We start from the raw sequence: 23,139 nt of genomic DNA, 5'->3' as shown, positions 1-23,139 counted from the left end.
TCACTCAGGAATTGTTACACTGTTTGATGGAAGAAACACGATTATGTTGTAATGTATTTTGTTCAGTTTTTTATTTTATATATCCAATTAGGATTTCAAGTTTGTTTGGATTCTGTATTATAACTGTGTAATATTGGATGTTTCCCATATTGTACTTAGCTAAAAAAAAGCTTTACATTTTTTAAAATCATGTTAGGTTAGGATTAGAGGAACACTGGTGATATGAGTACAGGGCATCCCTCTATTGTCACCAATGTTCTTCTTATTCACAGGATAGTGATACAATTCAGCACTGATCTGCATTATCAATGACTAGCAAGTGCCAAAGGAGAGGCAAAGATAAAGACCCAGACCTGACCAGCCTAACAATATCTATAAAAAAAACCTAAAATGCCACCAGCAGATCCTGGGGGTGGGGATAGAAGATTAAATTGGGAGTTGGGCTTTATCCGATAGGTTAAAATATGTAACAATTACATACTTTGAAAATATTCACTTCGTGGCATCCAATCAGACCCAGCCATGATATCATGTAGCCTGGGGAAGAATAGCTAAGATTGTGCAAGTTTCCAATTATTACAACGGGCAGCACTGTGGCTCAGAGGTAGCACTCTTGCCTTTGTAGCACTGGGTCCCAGGTTCGAATCTCGGCCAGGGCATTATGTGTATGGAGTTTGCAGGTGCTCTCGATGTCTGCCTGGGTTTCCTATGGGTACTCTGGTTTCCTCCCACATTCCAAAAACATACAAATGGGTTAATTGGCTTCCCCCTTCAAAAAATTGACCTTTGGATGTGTTAAAGAGAGATGACCACAGAAGGGGCATTAGATTCTGAGTGACACAGCTAGTGAAATGACTATGGCTTTTGTAAAGCTCTGCGTAATATGTCAGCTCTATATAAATACTGTGTAATAATAATAATATTAATAAAAGGTGCATGCACAGCTTACCTGGGGAGGGAAGTGCTGATCTGTAGGCGGGGCAAAGCTGGGATAATGTCAACTGTACATCCGTTATTCTTCAGTCCCGGGAGGTTGTCGAGAAGACAGTCGCTGTACACTCCAAATACTGATGTGTGATAACCTGTAACAACAGCCTGACATTAATACAATAGCAAAAACTGCAGGACTGATGCCAGCAGCCAGGTGACAAGCTGGGTCCGAGAAAAGGCCAATTCCTGCATGGAGTATTGATATTATTATTATTATTATTATTATTATTATTATTATTATTAAACAGGATTTATATAGCGCCAACATAATAAGCAGCGCTGTACATTAAATAGGGGTTGCAAATGACAGACAAATACAGACAGTTACACAGGAGAAGGAGAGGACCCTGACCAGAAGAGCTTACAATCTAGGAGGTGGGGAAAGTATCACACATTAGTAGGTGGATATGGAATGGTGGGTGAGTAGTGAGGGTTTAAGAGACAGAAGAAGACGGGTAGGTGAGGTTGAAAAAATGGGTTTTGAGTGCTCTTTTAAATGAGCAGAAAGTAGGAGCAAGACGTATAGGTCGAGGAAGACCATTCCAGAGAGTCGGGGCAGCGCTAGAAAAGTCTTGCAGTCGTGCATGTGATGAGGTTATAAATGAGGAAGTCATTAGTATGTCAATGGAGGAGCGAGGAGAAGTGGCTAGGGGAGTACTTTTCTAATAATAATAAACAGTAATTATATAGAGCCACCGTTTTGCGGAGCGCTGTACATTATTTTGCTTTCTTATTGCAATATGGACACGTAGTCTCTTTTCTCTTATCGTCCTATTCTAGCTCCCAGTGTCTGAAAACAGGGTAGACTGACAGCACTGTGTGATGCTAGGTGGGGAGTAGCACTTTGTTTTTTTAAAAAAAAGGAATTCTATAGCAAAGATCCCTTTGTTTTCCATGCCCTGCCATAGACAGTGGCTTTAGACTATGGGGGCAGTGACATAGAATAAAAAATGCCTATCAGTGATCACAAATGTTAGAATTTTCCCATGCTAGGGTGGGATATGTAGTTCTGTACAATACATTGGGGGTCTAAGGTTGTTGATGTTCAGAACCATACAGGGCCATATCCCCTGAGCCAAGCCATGGCAATGCTTTTCTCTGCTACTAGTAACATCATTGGTGATTTATAGCTCTTTTAACATCCAATTAGCCATTTTATAATTAAAAATATTAGAAGTATAGCCTGAGTTTGGGGAGAGGAATGATCAGGGGAATGGGTAAAGCGGATGCCAGAGTTCAGCTTTAGGCAAGCCAATATAAAGCTAATATAAATGAATAGTTAACATGGTAGAGGATTCTATGATTTCCACCTACTCAGGAATAAACTGAAGATTACACAGCTACCATTACAAGTCAAAATAAAGAAATAAATCAGTACAACCTAGAACTTGTCATCAAAAACACTTTGAACCAAAAAATGTAATTACATTCCTATAATCCACCAATCAAGAAAACTTGGCTAAAAAGTTTGCTCTGCTTGGAAAACTCTGGAATGTAATGTAAATGATTACCTCCTACCGACAAATTTTAAAGGACATTAACTAAAGAACATTATAGAAAATCTAGCTTCCCCATTAAAAACCATATTAGAAATGTCAGACATCTTGATATATTGGAGTGTACATGTATATTTTTGGGTTTTAATTAAAATCGCTGTCATCATGACGGATCTGTTCTCTTTTTAAAGGCTTGCCGTAAACAGGAAATCTGAAATGGCTTTATTAAAAAAAGCAAACAGAGGTTGAGGGGTTTGGGGGGGTGAATTGTCTGCAGATTAGTCTTACAAATCCCAAAATGTAAGAAAGGTCAATGAAATCAGCAATTAGAGAAGCGGGGAGAGTAAGAAGCTGCGTGACTCTCTGTACATATTAATAACACCGACAGCATCTGGAAGTCAACAGGGACTGTACTTTTTATAAGAAATTTTAATAAGATCCCAGAGCACTTAAAAAAATTTAGAGCTTTCAATTATGGATTGTAGAGCTTAGAATTTAAAACAAAATGTATTTGCATGTACCACTTCATCAAAAAAAAAAAGGGGGTTTATTTAACGTTTTTGGATACTGGATGGAGTCGAACAAACCATTACCTCCACTGCCTCCCCTTCATTAAATCTGCCCTCCAGCCTTCCGGTTGTACCGGTTGTTCCACTGCGCTGCACACTATGAACTTCACAAAATGTACATTAGAAGTTGCAGCAAGTAAGATAAAACCCGCCTCATATCTTGGATGAAGGACAGTCAGCATTTCTATCCTTTTCTTTCTCATCCTGACGGTCCCTGGTCTGCCCCTTTAGTTTATTGGATTTCGAATCAATTAATTATCCTTACGAATGGCTTTAGACAAAATGGCACCCTAAGCAGATATGAAGTAAGGGCCCCAATGCACCGCACATTCTGCACCCCTGCCATTTGGTCACATTGGAGCTCAGGAGATAGTAGTGGCCTTGGGAAATTTATTATAGCAGTCTGCATACAAACGTATCTTGCCTAGGAAGGCCACCTCCTCCATAATAACATCTACCCAGCCAACATATACAAGAAGAGAGGAGAAGGGTTAGAACCTCTGAGAATAAAAAGACAACAGCAATGTAAAGTTAATGAGAGCAGCATTTGAGGACTCCAAAAGGTTGGCATGAGGGATAGGGAGTATCGGGACAAGGAGTAAGGGTTTGTTTGTATTTGACAGGCACATGGCTGATTCCTTAATTGCATACATTTTTGATAAATAATGATCACCAACACATAAATAGTGAAATCATATGGCCATATGGTGTTCTACAATTTAAAATAGGAAACAACATTTTTACCAGGGGTGTCATTTGTTTTCTTACTTGAACCCGGTCTCCTTTTTGCATTTCTCAGACATCTGTGCAGTTATCAGGCATAAAGCAACTCTATCACCTAACTTCTGTGCAGGAGTTTTCTATCACATAGACTGTCATATATATATATAGACTGTCATATCATATAGACTTCTATCGTAGTGCAGGGTGATTGATCTTGTATCCACCTGTGTATAGGTTTCTGCAGCCAGCTCATAGTGGGATGATCTGCTGGGTCCCTTCCACATGTGAACAGGTTATATACAGCACAGTGATGATGGACCAGCCCATTTTACAAGGCAATATTTGTATTTCAAACGTATTTTATGCAGACACATGAATTGAATTCACTTGCTGCTATTGAGTTATATATTTAAATGAAACTATGTATGCGTTAAGTCCAGCTTTACGAGAGCCAATCAGATTTACAAAATTATTGCTTTTAGGACAGAAACCTTATGGCTGTAGGATTACTTCAGCAAATATGGCTGCCCTTGTGTATACAGACAACACAAAACAAAAGATATTAAATTAGTCTATAGATTGCCTTTAAAGGTGAACTTGGGTTTGACAACTAGAAAGTGCTGTGTAGTGATGGACAGATGTCTGATTCCTATAAATGAACCCCTAGCTGGTATTTGCCTTATTACAGAAAGCTCTTTTGAAGCCATTCTCGATGTAAATGAATACTTACCATTGACCGTTATCTGACCGGTGGTTTTTGGCACACCCACTAGCGTCACTGGATAGAGGCCAGACTCTGCCGGAAGCGACAGTGCAGCCGGGAGGGACTCAAATTCCACTCCACTCGTCAGAAGACCCTGAAATAGAACAAGAAACAAGATTGGAGAACAGACGTCATTAAACGGGTGTTTAAAAATACACTTGGCAATATAAAAATCAGGAGTGGCTCAGTGGTTAGCATGCCGGCCTTTGCAGCGCTGGGTCCCAGGTTTGAATCTCGGCCAGGATGCTATCTGCATGGAGTTTGCATGGGTTTCCTCGGGGTACTCCCGTTTCCTCCCACATTCCAAAAACATGCAGTTACGTTAATTGGCTTCCACAAACTGACCTTAGACTGTGTTAATGATGACAGCTGAGGAACAGCTATTGACATGACTATGGGTTTTGTGCAGCACTGAGTAATATGTTGGCTCTATAAAAATACTAGTTTATAATAACAAAAATTGATAAGGAGTCTTATAGGAACACATTTTATTTGGGGTCTTCGAAGAGAGGGGAGGGAAAAAATGCAAAGAGATTAGCTTATTCCTCTGTCACAGTGGCCCTGATTTATTAAAGCTCCCCAGGGCTGGAGAGGATACACTTTCATCAGAGAAGCTGGGTGATCCAGCAAAGTTGGAATGTATTGCCTCAAAGTCATTTGCCATGTGTTACTAAAAGTTTTCAATCCTGGAAAAAATCCATTCCAGGTTTGCTGGATCACTCAGCTTCACAGATGAAAGTGTATGCTAATTCTTACAATAAAGAAATACAGGTAAGAAGGGTTTTTTAGGCAATGTGAGGTTGTATTAATGATAAATTCTCATAATACATAGCAAAAAATACTAATAAATAATGTTGTTTTATGAATGACTGGAGAAACAGTCCAGTCTCAAAAAAGGCCCTATAGGGGCACTAGACAAATGGATTCTAACCGCAATATAACGCATAATATGAAATAAATCGTGTTGCATACGTATGTCGATAACCCGATGCGTTTCGCCCCACTTGGGCTTCTTCAGGGGTGACTACGTTTAGCGAAGTTCAACATATTTCCTTGACCGTATCTAGGTGCATAGTAAATATACAGTATAAATATTAAACACTATAGGTACAAAAGCAAGGTAAATATATGCAAAGATTTCAGAAAAAGAGCTATAAGCAAATATCTGAATATTGTAGAACCATCATTGAGGTGTAATGAAAAATCAATAGTGCATTATATTTTAGAAACACATGTATAAATAGAGATTAGAACAAGTAACCATAGTTCAAAAATAAAAATAAAATAATATACAGACTTACAAAGAAAGAACATGTGGCAATTTAGAAGCAATACATACAATATTCAGATATATGCTTTTTCATTATAAGTATTAATGTTCCATAACATTACAGTATTTTTGATTAATATTGTCAAGAGATACTATTAATTTTACCCCCCTCCCCCTCCACTGTTTTTCTGAAATCTTTGCGTATATTTACCTTGCTTTTTATAATGTTTTATGCTTATACTGTGTATTTATAATGCACCTAGATATGGTCAAGTAAATACATGCAGTCTCGCCAAACAAACAGTCACCCCTGAAGAAGCCCAAGTGGGGCGAAACACGCCAGGTTATCGACATGTATGCAACACAATTTTTTTCATAATATGCGTTATATTACGGTTAGAAGCCATCTGTCTAGTGCCCCTATTGGGCCGTTTTGAGACTGACCTGTCCTTGCTCCATCACAGGGGTCATCTTTATATCATCTACTTCCAGGTTCTGGATCTTCAGCCCTTATGACTGACCAGGTCAGAATGAATTACCATCAGTGCCTGCATGCAGAAGTTCATTCAGTCCCATCAACCCTCCGGAGTGCCAGAATCCCTCAAATATCCCAGTATCTTTCACTGGGCTGTGCATACACATTTCATTGTTCTTTACAGAAAAAAGATTGTAGCAGGAAGCTGTATGTTAAATTGCACAAGGGACATTGCATGTTCCTTTCTGCAAAAAAAAAAAAAAGTCTGTCTGCTCGTAGTTCGTAATTGTGAATTTGAGGGCTGACAAAAGTTTGGGTGATCATTTGAAAGCTAATGCCTGTAGGATAAGAAATAAGAGGCATTTGGTTGTTCAATTTAGAGGCAACTGACAAACATATAGAATAGTAGTTAGTTTTGCTGCTTTGATGTGGTTTCTGATGTCCTCCGTTGCTCCATTTAAGGATTATCCAGGCTAGAGTTTATTTGTATCCTGAAGAAGCGGACATAAAGCTTCCGCGAAGCGCGTCGGTGTTCATTGACACAAAGTTTGAACTTTGTATGTCACTGTTTTTTGCTATGAGAAATTTCGTTTTAGTGAATCAAATTAATGTATTGTTTAAACTATTTATGTATACTGAAGATGTAATAAAGTGTATATTTGTTCTAATTTTTGTAAACTAAATGGTATATTTATTCAGAGCAGTAATCTTGTTGCTTTTTTGAATACTTGTATTTAGGGATGTGGCACTTTTTGTACTATTGACTAAATAGCTGGAAAACTTCCTGTGTGTAATTGTGAAATTATAGTTCATCTGGCTAAAACCAGGTCACATTCAGCTACTTACACTGCCTGCAATTACAAAATACATTTAATGATGTATGAATATTTACAGAGCAGCGTTCATTTTTGTCTTTTTCATTTGCCTTGAATTCAGCTTTGAACTTTGAAATCAAATATTATTTTAATTGAATTTTAAAAACAATATTCTACAGTTATCAAATCTGCAGGATTATTAAATAAAGTTTGACGATGGTGAAACAAAGAATTTTTGGCAGGATGCCATATATAGGGACTATTAAGGCTTCAACATATTCAATTTACATACAACTAATTCTAAAAATATACACTTGTTATTTAAAATTTCATAAATACAACATATATATATATATATATATATATATATATATATATATAAAATGCTTAAAACATTGTTATCTCAAAACGAGATTCACAAATATACAGGCAGAGTTGGTGCCCTCAATGTTACTCGACGCGTTTCACCAATCAAGTCCGCTTCTTCAGGATATATTGGGACTTATAAATATCAATATCTATATTATATACAAATATGGTGTGATGATTGCCTTAGACAATAAAATCATGTTTTTCCTAATTTTACCCAGTTGTGCTGCAGAATTTGCACACTGTCACATGGTCGTCTTAGATTAAATTGAGAATTTTAGCACATTTTATGCACATGTGGTTTCCATCTAAAACTCACACTAGAAAAAGAAATGCAGCCATTGCATGTAGGCTTTAAGTGGGAATAAGGAATGGAAGGAGATCAAGAGCACTGAGATATGATAATGGGTGAAAAGAGGTGAAATAAAGATTATTTTTTTAAATGTTTTAATTGTTAATAGCGCATACTGTTTTACCATAAGCTTAATTTCTATTACGGCCAAACATATATAGGTAGAATTCTGAACCATTGACAGAACAGTGATGCAGCTCCTGTGCGTATAATATGCAACCACCTCAAAGAGCCACAATAGAAGCGGCGAACATCTCATGCAGGGCCTGCTGACAGCAAGGGATACCGCCAACGTTCCATCATCCACCTGTTTTAACTCTGCCGGTTCCTCTGGAGCCGGTTAAAAAAGTCTTATCCTGCTGGAGTGCCAGGAAGACGATTTGCTCTAATTAAACAGCAAAACATCCATTTGTGCTTGACAAGTCGCAAGAGGGGAGCGGGTGAAATGAGGATTCGGAAAGTGAGACTTGGCAATCGTTCAGGAAATTGTCAGGGTGACGCTAAAGGAACGCAGATTGGGAGATGGAAACGGTAGAACAAAAATGTTGTACTTGAATCACTGACATTAAAGGAACCCTGGCACTGGCTCAAAAAAATGTCAGTAAATTGGAAAAATCAAGTATTTAAATGAATAGTTCTAGCATTTGTTTTGTGCTATGTGCCCCTGAATGTGTTGGAAAGTTTGACTAGTGCGGGAAGACTCAATTCCCTAGCAAAGCCTCCACCACCCAACCCAGCAAAACCCCATCATAGCCCTTCCTTCTTCAGGGAGTATGAAATTACTTTCTGTGCTGACCTAGCCCCGTTACCCCTCATTCCCTTCATCCCTCACTTCCCTCAGTCCCTGCAAAACCTTTAGCTAGCTGCCAAGAAAGCAGCAAGGAATAACTATAGTGCAGCCATTCTCAACAAGGGCTCCATGGAACCCCCAGGGTTTCCCCCATTGGGTTGATAAGGGTTCCTTAAGCTTTGGCTGTGTGACCTCCTATTTGAGGATCCCTGCATATTCCAGGGTTTAAAACAATCTGGCAGAGCCATTATGATGACACCAGTGTGTTTGCTGTCCAGAAGGGCATTTGTTTCATGATTATTACCAAAATGAGTGCATCCATCCTCATGTCCTCTGAACTCATTTTATCAGGGGATCCTTGTCAAATAAATTTCCAAGGTTCTTATAGGGTACAAAGTTTGAGTAAGGCTGCTATAGATTGCCATCTGATTTAAAGGTCTAAATATGCTGGGGGTGCTGACATCACATCCAAGATGATGGTGACAAATGTTTTTGGATGTCTGCACAAGAGAGGGTTTTACAATGTAATAGCATACATAAAATATGGTAAATGCACACACTGGAAGATAATTTTTGAAATGCATGAATAGGCAACAGAACTTTGCACTGTGGTGGTTATAGGTCTCCACCATAACCTGAAGTGCATTGTTGTAAGTAAGGAACTGCTCCACTATATTATATTAAGTTTACTATTATTATTATTATTATTATTATTATTATTAATAAAATAAATTTATAAACTTTATTTACTAAACTACACTTTTATAGCACCAACATATTATGCAGGGCTGTACATTAAACAGAGGTTGCAAATGACAGACAGATATAAACAATATCACAGGAGAAGGGACCCTGCCCAAAACAGCTTACAATCTGAAAGGTTGGAGACATAGCGCACAATAGGACAGGGATGTTCATATATATATTTATGTGCAAGTTGGAAGCTCAGAGAATTTTAAGTTTAGAATAGGTCACCCCTTCTTACTCTTATCAGATGTGTGTGTAATAACTTACCTGTGCATGTGACAACATCTTGAGCTACTGAACCATGTAATAAAAGGAGCCTATAATATTCAAATACAAAATATACATTTGTGATTCAATTATTTCAATGGCAGTAATTGATTCCCAACAGGGAATGATTGAGGGAATGTCAGATTCCCTACTTTATAAATAGAGACCTTTATGTTTTAATAATATAAATATACTATAATGTTGATATTTGGACCCCTAAAGACCCCTTTTCATCAAAACTGTGCTGAAAATAACTTTTCTTGCAGGTCTTTTATTTTGTAATGGAAAATAATTTCCAACTACGAGACTACAGCAAACGGTTAAATGGCAAAAGCAAGATGGGAAAACAGACCTCCCCGTCGGCGACTGATACCAAAAATGACAAAAAAAAAATAACAGAAATAGCTGCAGAGAACTCTGGTGACAATGTCAGTGAAGCCAACTCTCTGGTCACTGTGACCCCCTGTATGATATTTCCATCCTTGTCACAAACGCAGGCAAGGAAAGTGCTTACACGAGCGATAACAAGGAATGACATCTATTACCAGGCCATTAGGACTGGTGACGTCTGCGTTCTGAGGTTTCATGCTGGGCCCCTCAGGGTGGAGAAGAGGGGGTATGACCGTGGGCTATAAACAGCCTCTGTTGGACATAATCTGCTTTATTGGGCATTATTTTAACTCGGTTAGAAGTTCTAGGAATAGGAGGTCACCAAGGGATTCTAAAGACAACACAGGACATTAAAAGTGTCATGATGATGACCGCTACATTAACTGCTCCCTTGTTCGCCGTATACAGAGATGCGCCGGAATAGGTATCTCCGGTGAAAGCTCCATCCCGCACTTATCATTAAACACCATAAAACCTGACAAACAGCTTTATCAGGAGGCCCCAGAGCTTGAAATTAACCTGCCTGATATAGACGATAGGCAGGCGATTATTTATTATTAGCTTAAGGGTTCTCTGTTGTATTCCATCACTCTGTTCCAACATGGAGCCACTTAGTAAGGGCATCAGTAAGAAGTAAAATATAAAATGATGTTTGTGATACGGCGGCCGTAGACATGCAAGGACCATCTATCATGCAGGCAAGACTCAGAGACATTCTCATTCCCGATGGTCTTCTATACACATTCACCCAGCTCACATAACACAATCCCTTTAATGGAAAACTAAAATGATTTTGAATCAGTTTCATTTTAACCGTTTTACATTCTTTTACATGTTAAAACTTGTTATAAAAGTTTTATATCAGTTTTTTATTTTTATATGAAATTAATGCTTTTACAAATAAAAAATTGAATTGTGGCTGAATTACACTTATACAGTGTTCTCCCCAGCTCTTTTAGCCGGGCGCACCACCCGGCACTTTTCAATAACCACCCAGCTGGGGTCACAATACAGGGGCTGCCACCTACCTACAGCTTCTTCCCACCCTACTTCAAAACAATTCTGGGGAGGATACTGTTATATGGTAGCCTTCACCTAAGCTCGCTCCCTCCAGTCTTATATTTCCCTGATGCAGCAAGATATTGCCGACGAGGCGGCACACTGACTTGGAGAATTGATTTTGGCTGGGTCCATACATACATTTGTACTTTTATTCTTTGCCATTTAGAATAAGTCTAGAATAAAGGATAGAAGAGATGAATGGACATGCATGTTTAGGCTTGGAGCAAGCTGGGGGGCATTTTGAGCAGCCATGTAATCCATATCTTATTACATTTGTAAAAAAATTACTGTCAGGAAGTACTATCAGGGATATTACATAAAAATTTAACTGCAATGGAACAGTTATATTTTATATATATAAATATATTATGCATGATAAAAGAACCTGAAATTATTATGGGTTAACTATACTGTGGAAAATTTGTTTACTCTCTATTAATGTTTTTTATATCTGCTGCAACAGTTTTTTTTTTTTCAGGCCTTTTTCCTCTTGGTTACGCTGCCATTAACACATTTCCTGTAATAGGGTGACAAGGCACACTCACTGTACTGCATCTATGGAGTAGGGTTGTCACCCTAGGCATGTGTGTCAGCACTACTTCCATGGTAGGATTCTGTGGATCATAGAGGGTTAGCTGGGCAAGGCTGGTAAGGCTCTTCAGGACTTCATTTCATCACCAAGTTGTCGGCTCACTACAATAATTTAGGTGACTTCTGGCCGGATCAAAATCTGGTTTTATCTCCTTATAGAACAGATATAACAAAGTGCCTAAAATGAAATATTTAAATAACTTCAACAGGAAAGTCTATATGGACCATTGGAAATTACAGATATGCATTGTGTACTGCAACAGCCTAAATCTGATGGGCGGCTTGGACAATAATTGGCATACAATATCCAGATTATAAATCAATGTAAATTGGGAGTCATTCATTATTCTACATGAAATTTGAGGTAGTGGTTTCACCTTAATAGCTTCAGATTTGTCAACCCCTAGTGGTTCAATAAATAAAAAGAAAAGAAAAGGAAAATTAAGTTACAAAGGTTTATTTAAACGTAATGCTTTTACGTAGCAATAAGGACTAGATGAATTTAGTTTAGCAGGAATTTACATAAAGTAGATATACACAACAAGTTGAGAAAATTGATTTACATATTAAGGTTTTGGCGGGGACATCAAAGGCAATTCTTATACCCCAGCATTATTCACAGTTTACCTATCCTTCAATGGTCAAAGTGGTTCAAATCAAGTGAAAAAAATGGATAATGTTTGGTGGGGATAAAATAAAGATGTCCTAAATCCTGATCCAGCAAAGACAGCAGCTAGGTGACCTCTCTCCTAGCCACCCAACCTCTGCCTAGCAGAACAGCAAGGAGATCAGCCGAGGTAAAATTAGCAATCACATGGTTTTCCTTTGTTCATTTCAATTATCTCTAACCCTAATGACATTCTACTACTGGATAAATCCATACTCCTTACATTCTTATCACCCCTGAAGAACACAGAAGGCGAAACGAGTTGGTTAAAAAAAATTCCAAAAATTAAAGAGAACAATACATTTCTTTTTTAGTACATAGAATCAATATCCTAACAAAAAAACAAAAACTCACCATGGTTTCCACTCGTAGTTCAAAGGGCATAGGATTGTAAACCATTAGCTGAACTTCACACACATCTCCCTGTACCCACTGGAAGTCTGATTAAAAAAAAAAAAGAAAAAAAGACAAGTCAATTAAAAACAATGAGAACCAGTTGCGAGAGATGTAAAAGCACCCTTTCCGTTAAAAGAGCTCCAGGAACACAAACTTTAATTTAAATAAATAATAGCCACAAAGGATATAAATACATTTTTTGTACCAAATTTGCAAAACCTTAATAATTCCTTGTAAAAAAAAAAAGTGATTTCATCATTGTGCTGTACATAGGCAGGGAAGAGAGCAGATGTGGAAGGGGCCGTGATGGTCAACCCATTACAAGATGCCTGCTGAAAGAGCATTAGTGAGCGGTTTGTATTCAGGTAGCTCCTACACAGAGGTAAAGCTTCCCACTGGATTGCTGCCCAGATATGGAAGACATACACAAAGCATACTGAGATTCAAGTAAGAATATACTAACCTGTTGATAATCCTGTGGTTAAGTCTTAAAGTGATCCTGTCCCTATTGCTACCTGCCAAGAGGAATACCTGAAAAATAGACCAGTGCTGTAAATACAAAGCCACAGCCTCCTGGGATGGGTATGTCACATATCTCAGGAGGCTTCATGCTACTCCTTCTACACATGCTCAAAAAGGAGCTTCCCTGGAATGTAAAAAAAAGTGCGGACCTCACACATGTGCAGTGAGCTAAAGCCAGAAGAAAAAGAAAGAAGATGGCTGCATTCGCTGTCCGGTCTGTGCTAAAACAAAGGAAGACGTGATGGCGGTAAGTTCTGCTATGCGCATGCATTGGCCCAGGATATCCGGCACAACCCAGCTTTCCCTGCGGCTGTTGGGACTGAATAAACTCCTGCATACCTGTGCAGGACTTAAGTCATCCCAGCCTGGCCAATTAAGATGGCTGAAGATGCAAACAAGAAAGAAAGGAAGGAAGAAGATGGCGATTGCCCTTGATGGAATAGGGACAAGTGAGTATCCACAAGGTTTACTTACACTGTTTTGTTATATTAACTGGTTAGGGTTTGCATCTCAAATAAAAAAAAGAATCCTGCCTCTCACCAAACAAATCTGACCAATAGGTTGAATCCTATTCTCCAGCGCATTACAAGCCAAAAGCAGTATATTATATTAATACAGTATTCTCCCCAGAAGTTTTTAAGCTGTAGGTGGGTGCTGGCCCTTGTATTATGACTTAACTTTTCAGTAATCACCCACAAACAGCTGGGTGGGTACTGAAAAGTGATAGGTGGTGCGCCCAGCTAAATGGGGCTGGGGAGAATATTGTATTTCATATTAGGGTTTGAACCTACTGTCATCACACTGGAATTTTAGAACGTGGATTAATACAGCAGTGAAGGAAGGATCTTTTAACATTGAGTGATGTGAACTTCACCAACTGACTGATATCCGACCTGAACTTTTGATTCCCTGCAGCGAGGCAGTGAAGTTTAACCGCAAGAAAAGGCCAAAGGCTGGCTCTGAAGGAGGTTTCTAACATTTAAAAACAAAGGCACAGCAAGCAGACAATGCCTGATATTGGGAACTAGTGATTTTTTACTTCACTGAAATTCAGCCGCTCAAGAAACTATACCCTCCCCAATGCCAATTTAACAAGGCATAGAATTTCATGGCGTCTTACAAGTTTGTTTAATGACGAGGCCTGCCAGTGCCTCGGCACAGACACACCATGGATGGTGAACAACAAATCACGTTGTTGCAATCGGCTCATCTTTCCGCATCATTACACCGCGCTTCGTCCAAACAATCCCTTCGGTAACAAAGTTGTTTCTCTTAACTAATCCATAAACGCATTTGGCTTCATGATGCCTTTTCAGTAACTGCTCGGCTTAATGATTTCTTAAATGATGGAAAAGAGATAACCGGTTTCAGTGGATACAAAATAACAATCATGTCATAAAAATAATAAGTGTCCTAAAAGGAGCTATAGGATCAAGACAAAGGACAAGATAATAAGAACAACTTCATACAACACCACAATGAGGGAGGGAAAAAATGCAACCTGTCAAATGGGGTATGAACATCTAAAGACGTGTGGTACTGAGGATTATAGTGAAGTAATTAATAATATTACACAGTATTTATATAGCACTGACATATCGCTTTACAAAGTCCATGGTCATGTCTATAGCTGTCCCTCAAAGTGACTTAATGTCCAATGTCCCTACCATAGTCATATGTCTTTAATACAGTCTAAGGTCAATTTTGAGGGGGAAGCCAATTACCTTAACTGCATGTTTTTTTAATGAGGGAGGAAACCGGAGTACCCAGCGGAAACCCATGCAAACACAGGGAGAACCTGCAAACTCCATGAAGATAGAGTCCTTGCCGGGATTCGAACCTGGGACCCAGCGCTGCAAAGGCCAGAATGCTAACCACTGAGCCACCGTGCTGCCAGATCATTTGATAAAATTATTAATCTACTTGCCATGGTGTAACAATGCCCTCTGTTCTATGCTGTGCAGGTTTTGTTGTGCAACGATGTCCGTTCCAACACATAGACAAGAGGTTCAACAAGGCGACTAAAAGGTAAAATATTCTACCTTGTATAGTGAACAGGAACTTATGATGCCAAATTCAGGGAGTATTTGGCATCATAACCCTCAATATTCCCTGGAAAAAGGATTAAAGGACCTGGATTACACTATTGGTAATCTGCGGCAGAATCACTGTATTTTATTTGGGATCCAGGCCTGGAGTATCCTGGAAGGAATTGGTGGGCCAGGCACTACATCACCTTTCCAGGCCAGAATTTAAGGATGGCCCTGGAGCACCTGGTCAATAATATAAAACGGGAGCAGGGCCTTTGAATCAGGGAAGGTTATAGCTTGAGGCCATTTCGCTCAGGAGGACGTGCTATGAGCAGCCTGTGAGATGGGAGAAGGTCTCACAAATTTCAGGTCTGGTGGACCCGAGCCAGAAGGCAGAATTTTGCGTTTTTTTGTCATGACATTGCTCGCCTGTGATGGAAAACACTGGAAGGTTTGTTGCGTTGCAGTTTTGTGTGAATAAAAGTGGGCAAAATGCCTTTTAATTGGAACAAGTATCAAGATCACCTCTCTGCAGGATAGGAAAAAAAATATTTGGTTGTTCCTCTTGCACATCTGTACATTTGCCTCTAGGCAAAAAAACGGTCAATCTTGATTCCATTTCTTTGATTATTCTTATATTATTTTGTTGCTTTTAATAATTCTAGTATTTAGTATTTTTGGGCAACAGTTTGCTATCAGGGAATGTTCAGACTAGCAGTTTCTGCACATGTTTTGCTGCAAAACTACAAGGCCTAACCACTGGGTATATTTTTGGGGTATTTCTCAACAACAACAAAAAATTTAAAAAAAAACTACCAACTAGTTTGACTATAACATAAAACTATTCAATTGTTTAGGTATGTCATCATAGTTACATAGTTAGGTTGAAAAAAGACATACGTCCATTAATCCAAAGTCCATAAGTTCAACGACTAGGGAAATAAACATATCCCAGATAAAAAAAACCCTATCGACATAGTTGATCCAGAGGAAGGCAAAGAACCCCTGGTACAACAGGACCAAAAAAAAAAAACAATTCACAAATTGTGGTGATGAGTGCTTTACTGGAAACACACAAGGCTAAGCATACCATATTGCACTGACTTTCATTTTGAATGCCGTTTTCTTATTTAAAGCAAGCGGTAAACTCAGACGTGTCTGTGAGCTGCTGTTTGATGTCAACACTGTTAAATAATTTTGGCTGCCACCTCTAATTATTAATTAATACAGACTAAGTACGACAGAAGCATGACAGACCTATGACTAAAGGCCCCAGAAACAAATTCAATTATTGATCTCCGGGTTGATGTTGGAAGAGGGAACAGGAAAATATACGAGTGCGTCGCCCGCGTACAAGGCCAAATTCAGCTTCTGGGCTTCGAATGCCGCTGTCGGATCTCCAAGGCCCCCTTAAAGTTCAATTTCTCATGCTGTTCGGACAAGAAATAAAACAAAAAATTGAACAAGAGCGTGGCCCATCGTGTTCTCTGTCTGGCACAAATCTATTCGCAGGAAAAGATGTTTGGCTCCTGACCTCGACGGGTAATGAAGTAAACGCTACGGTAATTTCATTACGGGACGGCCATCGGAGTGGTTTGTCCAGAGCAGTCAGACTCATGAGTATCTTGAACTTTATGACCAAAATAAAATGCCTGTTCCTAGCAACATATTTCTGCCTGTTCTAAAGGCAGTCCAGAGGGCTATAAAATATATACTGTATGTAATGTGTTTGAAAATATCGTTAATGGGCAATTTACTCTGCAGCTGAAAGGTGATATGGCAGCAAGAAACTGGAACACAGCGGCAGAGGAACACAAAAACTGACATCATGGGAGATGTGCAATTATATACAATTAAAGCTAATTTAATGGCGGGAGAAGAGTTACAGGCGTGCCAGGCATTCAGATTAAGTGTTTCTAAACCAAAGCATTTTTAGCTTCGGAAAATGTCGGTAGGATTACAACCCCTTTCATATTTTCCTTGCTTCCTGTGCCTGGTAGATTCACTCTACCCAAGACAAAATTAATGGGTGAACTAAAATTTAAAGAGCAAAACACAGTTGTACATGCTGCTCTCCTGTACTGAAATTGCTTACTCTTATTTACCTGCACAGAATCAACTCCTGAAAGTGTGTTTTAGAAGCCTTAGCAAGTCAAATAAAACTCACCTATTATATTGGCCAGATATGGAGGACATCCAGCATCACCCATAACCCATCCCTCCCCAGCCCGACTGTCCGTGGACCAAACCTTGATTCATCAGATTTCAATTCCTTTAAACATGGAGGCTTAAAGCAGAACTGAAGTTCCACTTTTAAAAATCCATGATCAGTCAGGTCATTATTGCAGAAAAAGACAGGTGATGTCCCTTCTGCAATAGTCTTACCGCATATCTGCCTGTGCAGCTGAGCTACCAATAAACATTAATATTACCTTGTATTTACAAATTAGGCTGCTCTTTACAAAGTGCATTGTCAGATGACTAGCTGTCCCTGGATAGGGCTCAATATCTCATGTCCCTACCATTGTCAAATGTCATTATTACAGTCTAAGGTGAATTTTGGGTGAAAGTCAATTAACCTAACTGCATGTTTTTGGAATATGGGAGGAAACCGGGGGACCTAGATGAAACCCACAAAAACACGGGAAGAACCTGAAAACTCCATGCAGATAGTGTCCTGCCCGAAACTCGAACCTGGGACCCAGCACTGCAAAGGCCAGAGTGCTAACCACTGAGTTACCATGCTCCCATGAGCATGCCAGGAATGAATGAACTCCCATACACCTGGACGAGAGTTATATTGGCCTGGCCCAGCCAGGGACAATCGCGGGTTTACCTATCGCGGGTTTACCTCTGCTTTAACATCACCTGCAGAAACTCACAGCTCCTTCCACCAGCTATGATCTGCCTACATTGCATTCAGAGGCAGAAACCCAGAGATGACATATGAAAGCAAACAAAAAAAGTTTTATTAATTTCAGTAGAATGTTAATGAGGGAGAAGAAAAAAGGGATTCAGGGAAGGCAACATATAAGCAGCAAAAATAATTTTCAGGTTAAAGGGGTATATATCAGCTCGGTGCTTGATAAATAGACCCCCAAAGGTTGCTAGAACTGCAGGTGAGGTTAATTCATCCAATGGGGATACCTGATCCATTGAAAACTCTGAGCCTCATTTCCTGTTGTGTTTCCAAGATAGTTAAGAATTTAAGGGAATCTCCCCAATGGGACAAAGATGACAAGAGAATACACCAAGAGGGGTTTATAATATTTATAATAGTATATTACTAATATTTTGACTAAGAACACTTCAAACTTTGGGTGGAATGAATTTTGACATTTTGCCTGACCCTGGAAAGGCTATAACACCATTAGACAACTGCATATTGTTCTCTAACCTTCCAGCTTCCAAGCGACCCCTGGACAGCCCATCCATCACTGGAGCCATACATATATATAATATTTTATAGTGTCTTCATAGTCTATTAATTATATCATCTCTAAGTATATATCACACAGGCTCCCATCCATCAAAAGGAATGGAAACGTCAAGGCAAAGAAAAGAGAGAGAGGCATGGGCTACAAATCAAGAGATATCTGGAGAAGAGACAAATGAAAAGACTTCCAATAGCCTCTCATGGAGGGAATTACAGTCAAGCTATATCCGTCCTAAATACAGGTATGATAATAAAAAAAATGTCAGCATTGTGGATGAACCATACTGAGCATATGAGGATAAATGTATAAACCAATTATAACAAAAAAAAGCATCCAGCAAAAACTTTGACCTCACTTTACAATGTCCTAAAAATACTTATTGGCCTTGCCAACCTAATGTAGCTTCCTGTGATGGGGACAACACTTCTGCACTGCTCCTGAAATCAGAGCAGCATTGTCAGACACATGGTAGGCTTTGCCTGCCCACAATACATTGGAATCAAATGTTTTTGCAGCAGATATGACCGTGACTGCATTGTGAGTAATGATTTGCAAGCTGCACCCAGTCCTGGCCATTTTTTGTGGATTGGCTGCACTCCCTCTATTAAGGAAACCCTGTGATCTCTTGTGTCTAGGAGGGGGAGCATGTGAGACAAATGGAGAAGGATTTGGCTCATTCGCAAAAGGTTAAAAATGTGTTTTTTGTACCTGGACCTGTTTAGATTGTCACATTTAGATTGATAGTACTTATTTATACGGCAAACAATAAATCCTGCAGCGGCCAGAAGAATCTTCACATCAGACACATCTGCCTAGAGTACTACTTTATTGTGTGAATATTACGTACCAGTGTGCAATATATTAAATGTATCTCACGGTAAAACCGACCACTTGGCAGAATCTAGCATTTCAGAGATAACAGCTGCATCCTGCAGAACCTAAATATGTCTTATTTCCTTTTTATTAGCCCTGCATTGTATTATTAATTCCCTGCTACATTCACCTCCTGGAAATCACTATCTATTCTGATCAATCAGGCATGATCAATCGATCCTTGTGCTCCCAGGCCGCCTTATTGATCCTATGTTCCTGCATTTAATGAAGCCAGCGGCGTGGCGGCACTGTCTCACTTTTATTGTGCAACGTTGCTTGGCTCTAATTGTTACTTTCTCGTTAAAAAGAAATAAGAAAAAGTTGGATAGTTTAATTAGAGTTCCAGATTGGGTTTTGCATGGTCTTGGTCTTACAAGGTTTAGAACTACTGAATGCAGATGATGAAAGAAAATAAGAGAGGGCCATTACTCCTTCAGAAGGGAACAGAAATCATGAAGATAAGGAGTGGGAGAAGCTGGCAAGGAAAGAGAGACAGAAAAGAAGAAGCAGGTACAGAGACACAGAGAAGGGTAAGAGAAAGGAGGGGGAAAAAAGCAAAGAAAGAAAAGGAAAGAAAGAAGAATAAATAGGGAGCAGAAAAGAGAAGACAGGAGGTAGGAGAGGAGATGAAAAGAAATGAAGGGAATAAAGGAAAGTAAAGAACATAGGTGGGGGAATCGGGAGAAAAGAGGAAAGGAATAAAGAGAAGAAAAGGGAGAGAAGAGAGATAAAAAAAAAAGAAAAGAGACGCAGGGAGGGAAAGGGAGGAAAAGGATGAGGTAAGGAAGAGAGAAAAGGAAATAAACAAAGAAGATAGGAGAGGGGGAAAACGGAAGAGTAAAGCAAAGAGAAGAGAAAAAAGGAAGGAATATAAGAGCAAGGAGAGGGGATAGAATGGAAGAGGAAAGCAAAAAACAAAAGCATGAAGAGAGAACAGGAGGGAAGAAAGAATGGGGGTGCATAAACAAGAAAGGACAGAGATGAAAAGAGCAAAGTTACGAAATAATAGGAAAGAAAGAAATGAAAAAGAAAGTGTGAAAAAGAGGGAACAGGGGAGAATAAATTAAGGAAAAGAAGAGAAAAAAACCAGAAAATAAAGGAGATAAAAGGAGAAAGAAGATGAAAGGGAAGGAAAGAAGAGAGGAAAGGAAATTTTAATTGACTTACATGACTCTGTGATATAATAATTTGTCCACATTGATACCCCCTATATTGTTATGGTATGTTTGTTTATTTTGAAAAATACAAATATAAAATGTTAAATAAAAAAGGAGAGAGGAAAGGAGAGAAGAGCGAAAGAAAAAGAGAAAAGGAAAAGTGTAAAGAGAGCTGATAAAATAGACGGAGAAAGAAAGGAGAGGATAAGAGCAAAGAAAAGAAAACAGACATAGGTAAAAAGAAGAACAAAATACAGAGAAGAGAAAAAAGAGGGAAGAGTTAAAAAAATAATGAGAAAAAGGGGTCAAGAGGAAAACAGATGACATTAAAAAGAGGAATTGAGGAGAATATGGGAGAAGAGGAAAACAGCAAAAGTGAAGAGAGTACGAAGGAAAAGAGAAGGGAAGGGAGAAGAGTAAAGAGTACAGCTGAGAGGAATGGAAGGAAAGTTATGGAGAGAAAAGAGGAGAGCAAGTGATTTGTAAAGGACTAAAAACAAGAGAGAGATAAAAATGTATAAAAAAGTAGTTCGTGTTATTCATATGTACGAACAAAATGCGTTACCGTGACATAAAAATTAGTCCCCCTTATCGGTTCAAAATCAAAAATCAACTCCAGGAAAAACCCGCGGAATTAAAAATATTCTATGGCACGGTACCAATAAAACCCGTATCGTTTCTCGCAACGTAATTAAAACTCCAAAAAAGCGAGAGAAAACTGGAACACACACAGTAATTTCCCAAGGATCACTATTAGAACTGTCAAGACTGTTAGAAATTTTGAAAAATAATACAAACAACTGCATACTATGATTTCTCCTAATAAACCAGCACTACCAGAACAGTGCTGAGATAATATTGAAATATGTCATGCTGGTCCTTACCGATTTTTTTGCTCTTCTCCTCAGTGCGGTTATGGGCGATGATGGGTGAGTATATGAATGGACTCTTTGTGGACAATTTCTGCCCCAGCAGGTTTTTCACTTTCTGTGGTCGCAGAATGATAGGCAGGTTGAGAAGTTTCACAGACCTAAAATTGAAGACATTCTGCATTAATATGTATAAACATTTATAGGGGTATTCTGGATTATACCATTTAGCAAGTGTCAAGACATAGAGATTGAAGATACACTACAGAAGAGAGTAAAAGGTTGCAGAATTTGGTTAGAGACTGAGACAAAATTACAGGCAATGTTTGGTTACAACCTATAATAATGACTCTGCCTAGCGGCTTCACAGCTAATCAAATAAGATAATATATAAAGAAGAAAAGCGTTTAGTGGCTTGAAAATGATTATAATTATGTATTCATAAAAAATCTTCATACATAATTACATTCAGTCAAACAGCACATCCAGGTCCTATTGTGTCATCATGGGTTACGGATGCTGGTACTATACATAAAGCAACTACACATGAGTGATCACAACCCGACGCATTTCGCCTGATAGAGCTTTCTAAGGGGTATTAGTTTGACACTTCCGGCTGCATCTGTGCAGAGCTCTGCACATGCTCCACACCGACATCCTTCTGGGATCACAAGAACGGGTAGTTTACAGACACCGCTACCTCCCTGATGTTCAACCTTCTATAGATACAGAGCACTTTAGAACAAGAACCACAAATTACTCTTTGAATATATCCATACATACAAAGAAACAAAGTATTTACACCAATTATATTCCTTCTAATACTTTCATAATACCCATACCTGTACAGTCAAAGCCTTATCCCTTTCTGTCTTTATTTAACAAATCATTACTACACGAAAACCAATACACCAAATACCAAACCAATACACTTTTAGCTTCCGAATATCACCCCAATATCTACGCAGTGGGACATGGAGACTCAACGGCATTACCTTGGTAAATATTATGGTTCATGTACCTAAATATTTTAGCTGTGTCTAGTTGGTGTTCCAGTTTCCTCCCCTGGATAAGAGCATTCTTATACACAACAAACCCACCAAAAGTTTAGTAAGAAATATAGAAAAGTGGAACATGCTGAGTGAATCAGACATCTCCTCCTCCCTTGATCTTTCTACTTTGTTGAGGAGATGAGAGGGCGAGTAGGGTGACAATTTTACTGTGGCTGACGCTGCAGGCGGTGACCTCATTACCGTCGTTTTGCTTCAGGAAGAGATCAAAGTTCTGCCATCAAGGACAGGATGGAAACCCAAACATTTAGGATATAATTCACCAAAAAAAACACTATGAGCAAAAATGCACAAACATGCATTAGTCATTGTGCTCTGGATGTCTGTCACGGGATGCAGCTACCTAAGAATACCTGCAGGAAGTGGAGAATTTACATATTTAACATCAAAAGAGAATAAAAAATATAGGATGTCATGCAGGAATGGTAAAAGTCCTTTAATTTTGTCTT

General features: G+C 38.9%; 1 protein-coding gene across 2 annotated transcripts in view; it reads right to left on the bottom strand.

Annotated features, from left to right (window-relative positions):
- Positions 1 to 23,139, bottom strand: part of TRAPPC9 (trafficking protein particle complex subunit 9) — a 329,400-nt gene that overhangs the window by 258,096 nt on the left and 48,165 nt on the right. For both annotated transcript variants that reach the window (XM_072410619.1, XM_072410618.1), the window contains exons 11-14: positions 21,636 to 21,781; positions 12,691 to 12,776; positions 4,509 to 4,635; positions 950 to 1,082 (exon numbers count right to left, since the gene is read on the bottom strand). In XM_072410619.1, the coding sequence (XP_072266720.1) occupies positions 950 to 1,082; positions 4,509 to 4,635; positions 12,691 to 12,776; positions 21,636 to 21,781 (492 nt within the window). The remainder of the gene's footprint in view (positions 1 to 949; positions 1,083 to 4,508; positions 4,636 to 12,690; positions 12,777 to 21,635; positions 21,782 to 23,139) is intronic.

This window comes from Pyxicephalus adspersus, chromosome 5 (assembly GCF_032062135.1).
Source record: "Pyxicephalus adspersus chromosome 5, UCB_Pads_2.0, whole genome shotgun sequence".
NCBI lineage: Eukaryota > Metazoa > Chordata > Amphibia > Anura > Pyxicephalidae > Pyxicephalus > Pyxicephalus adspersus.
Note: the sequence above shows the minus strand (reverse complement) of the source record. Positions and strands in the feature narration are given on the sequence as shown.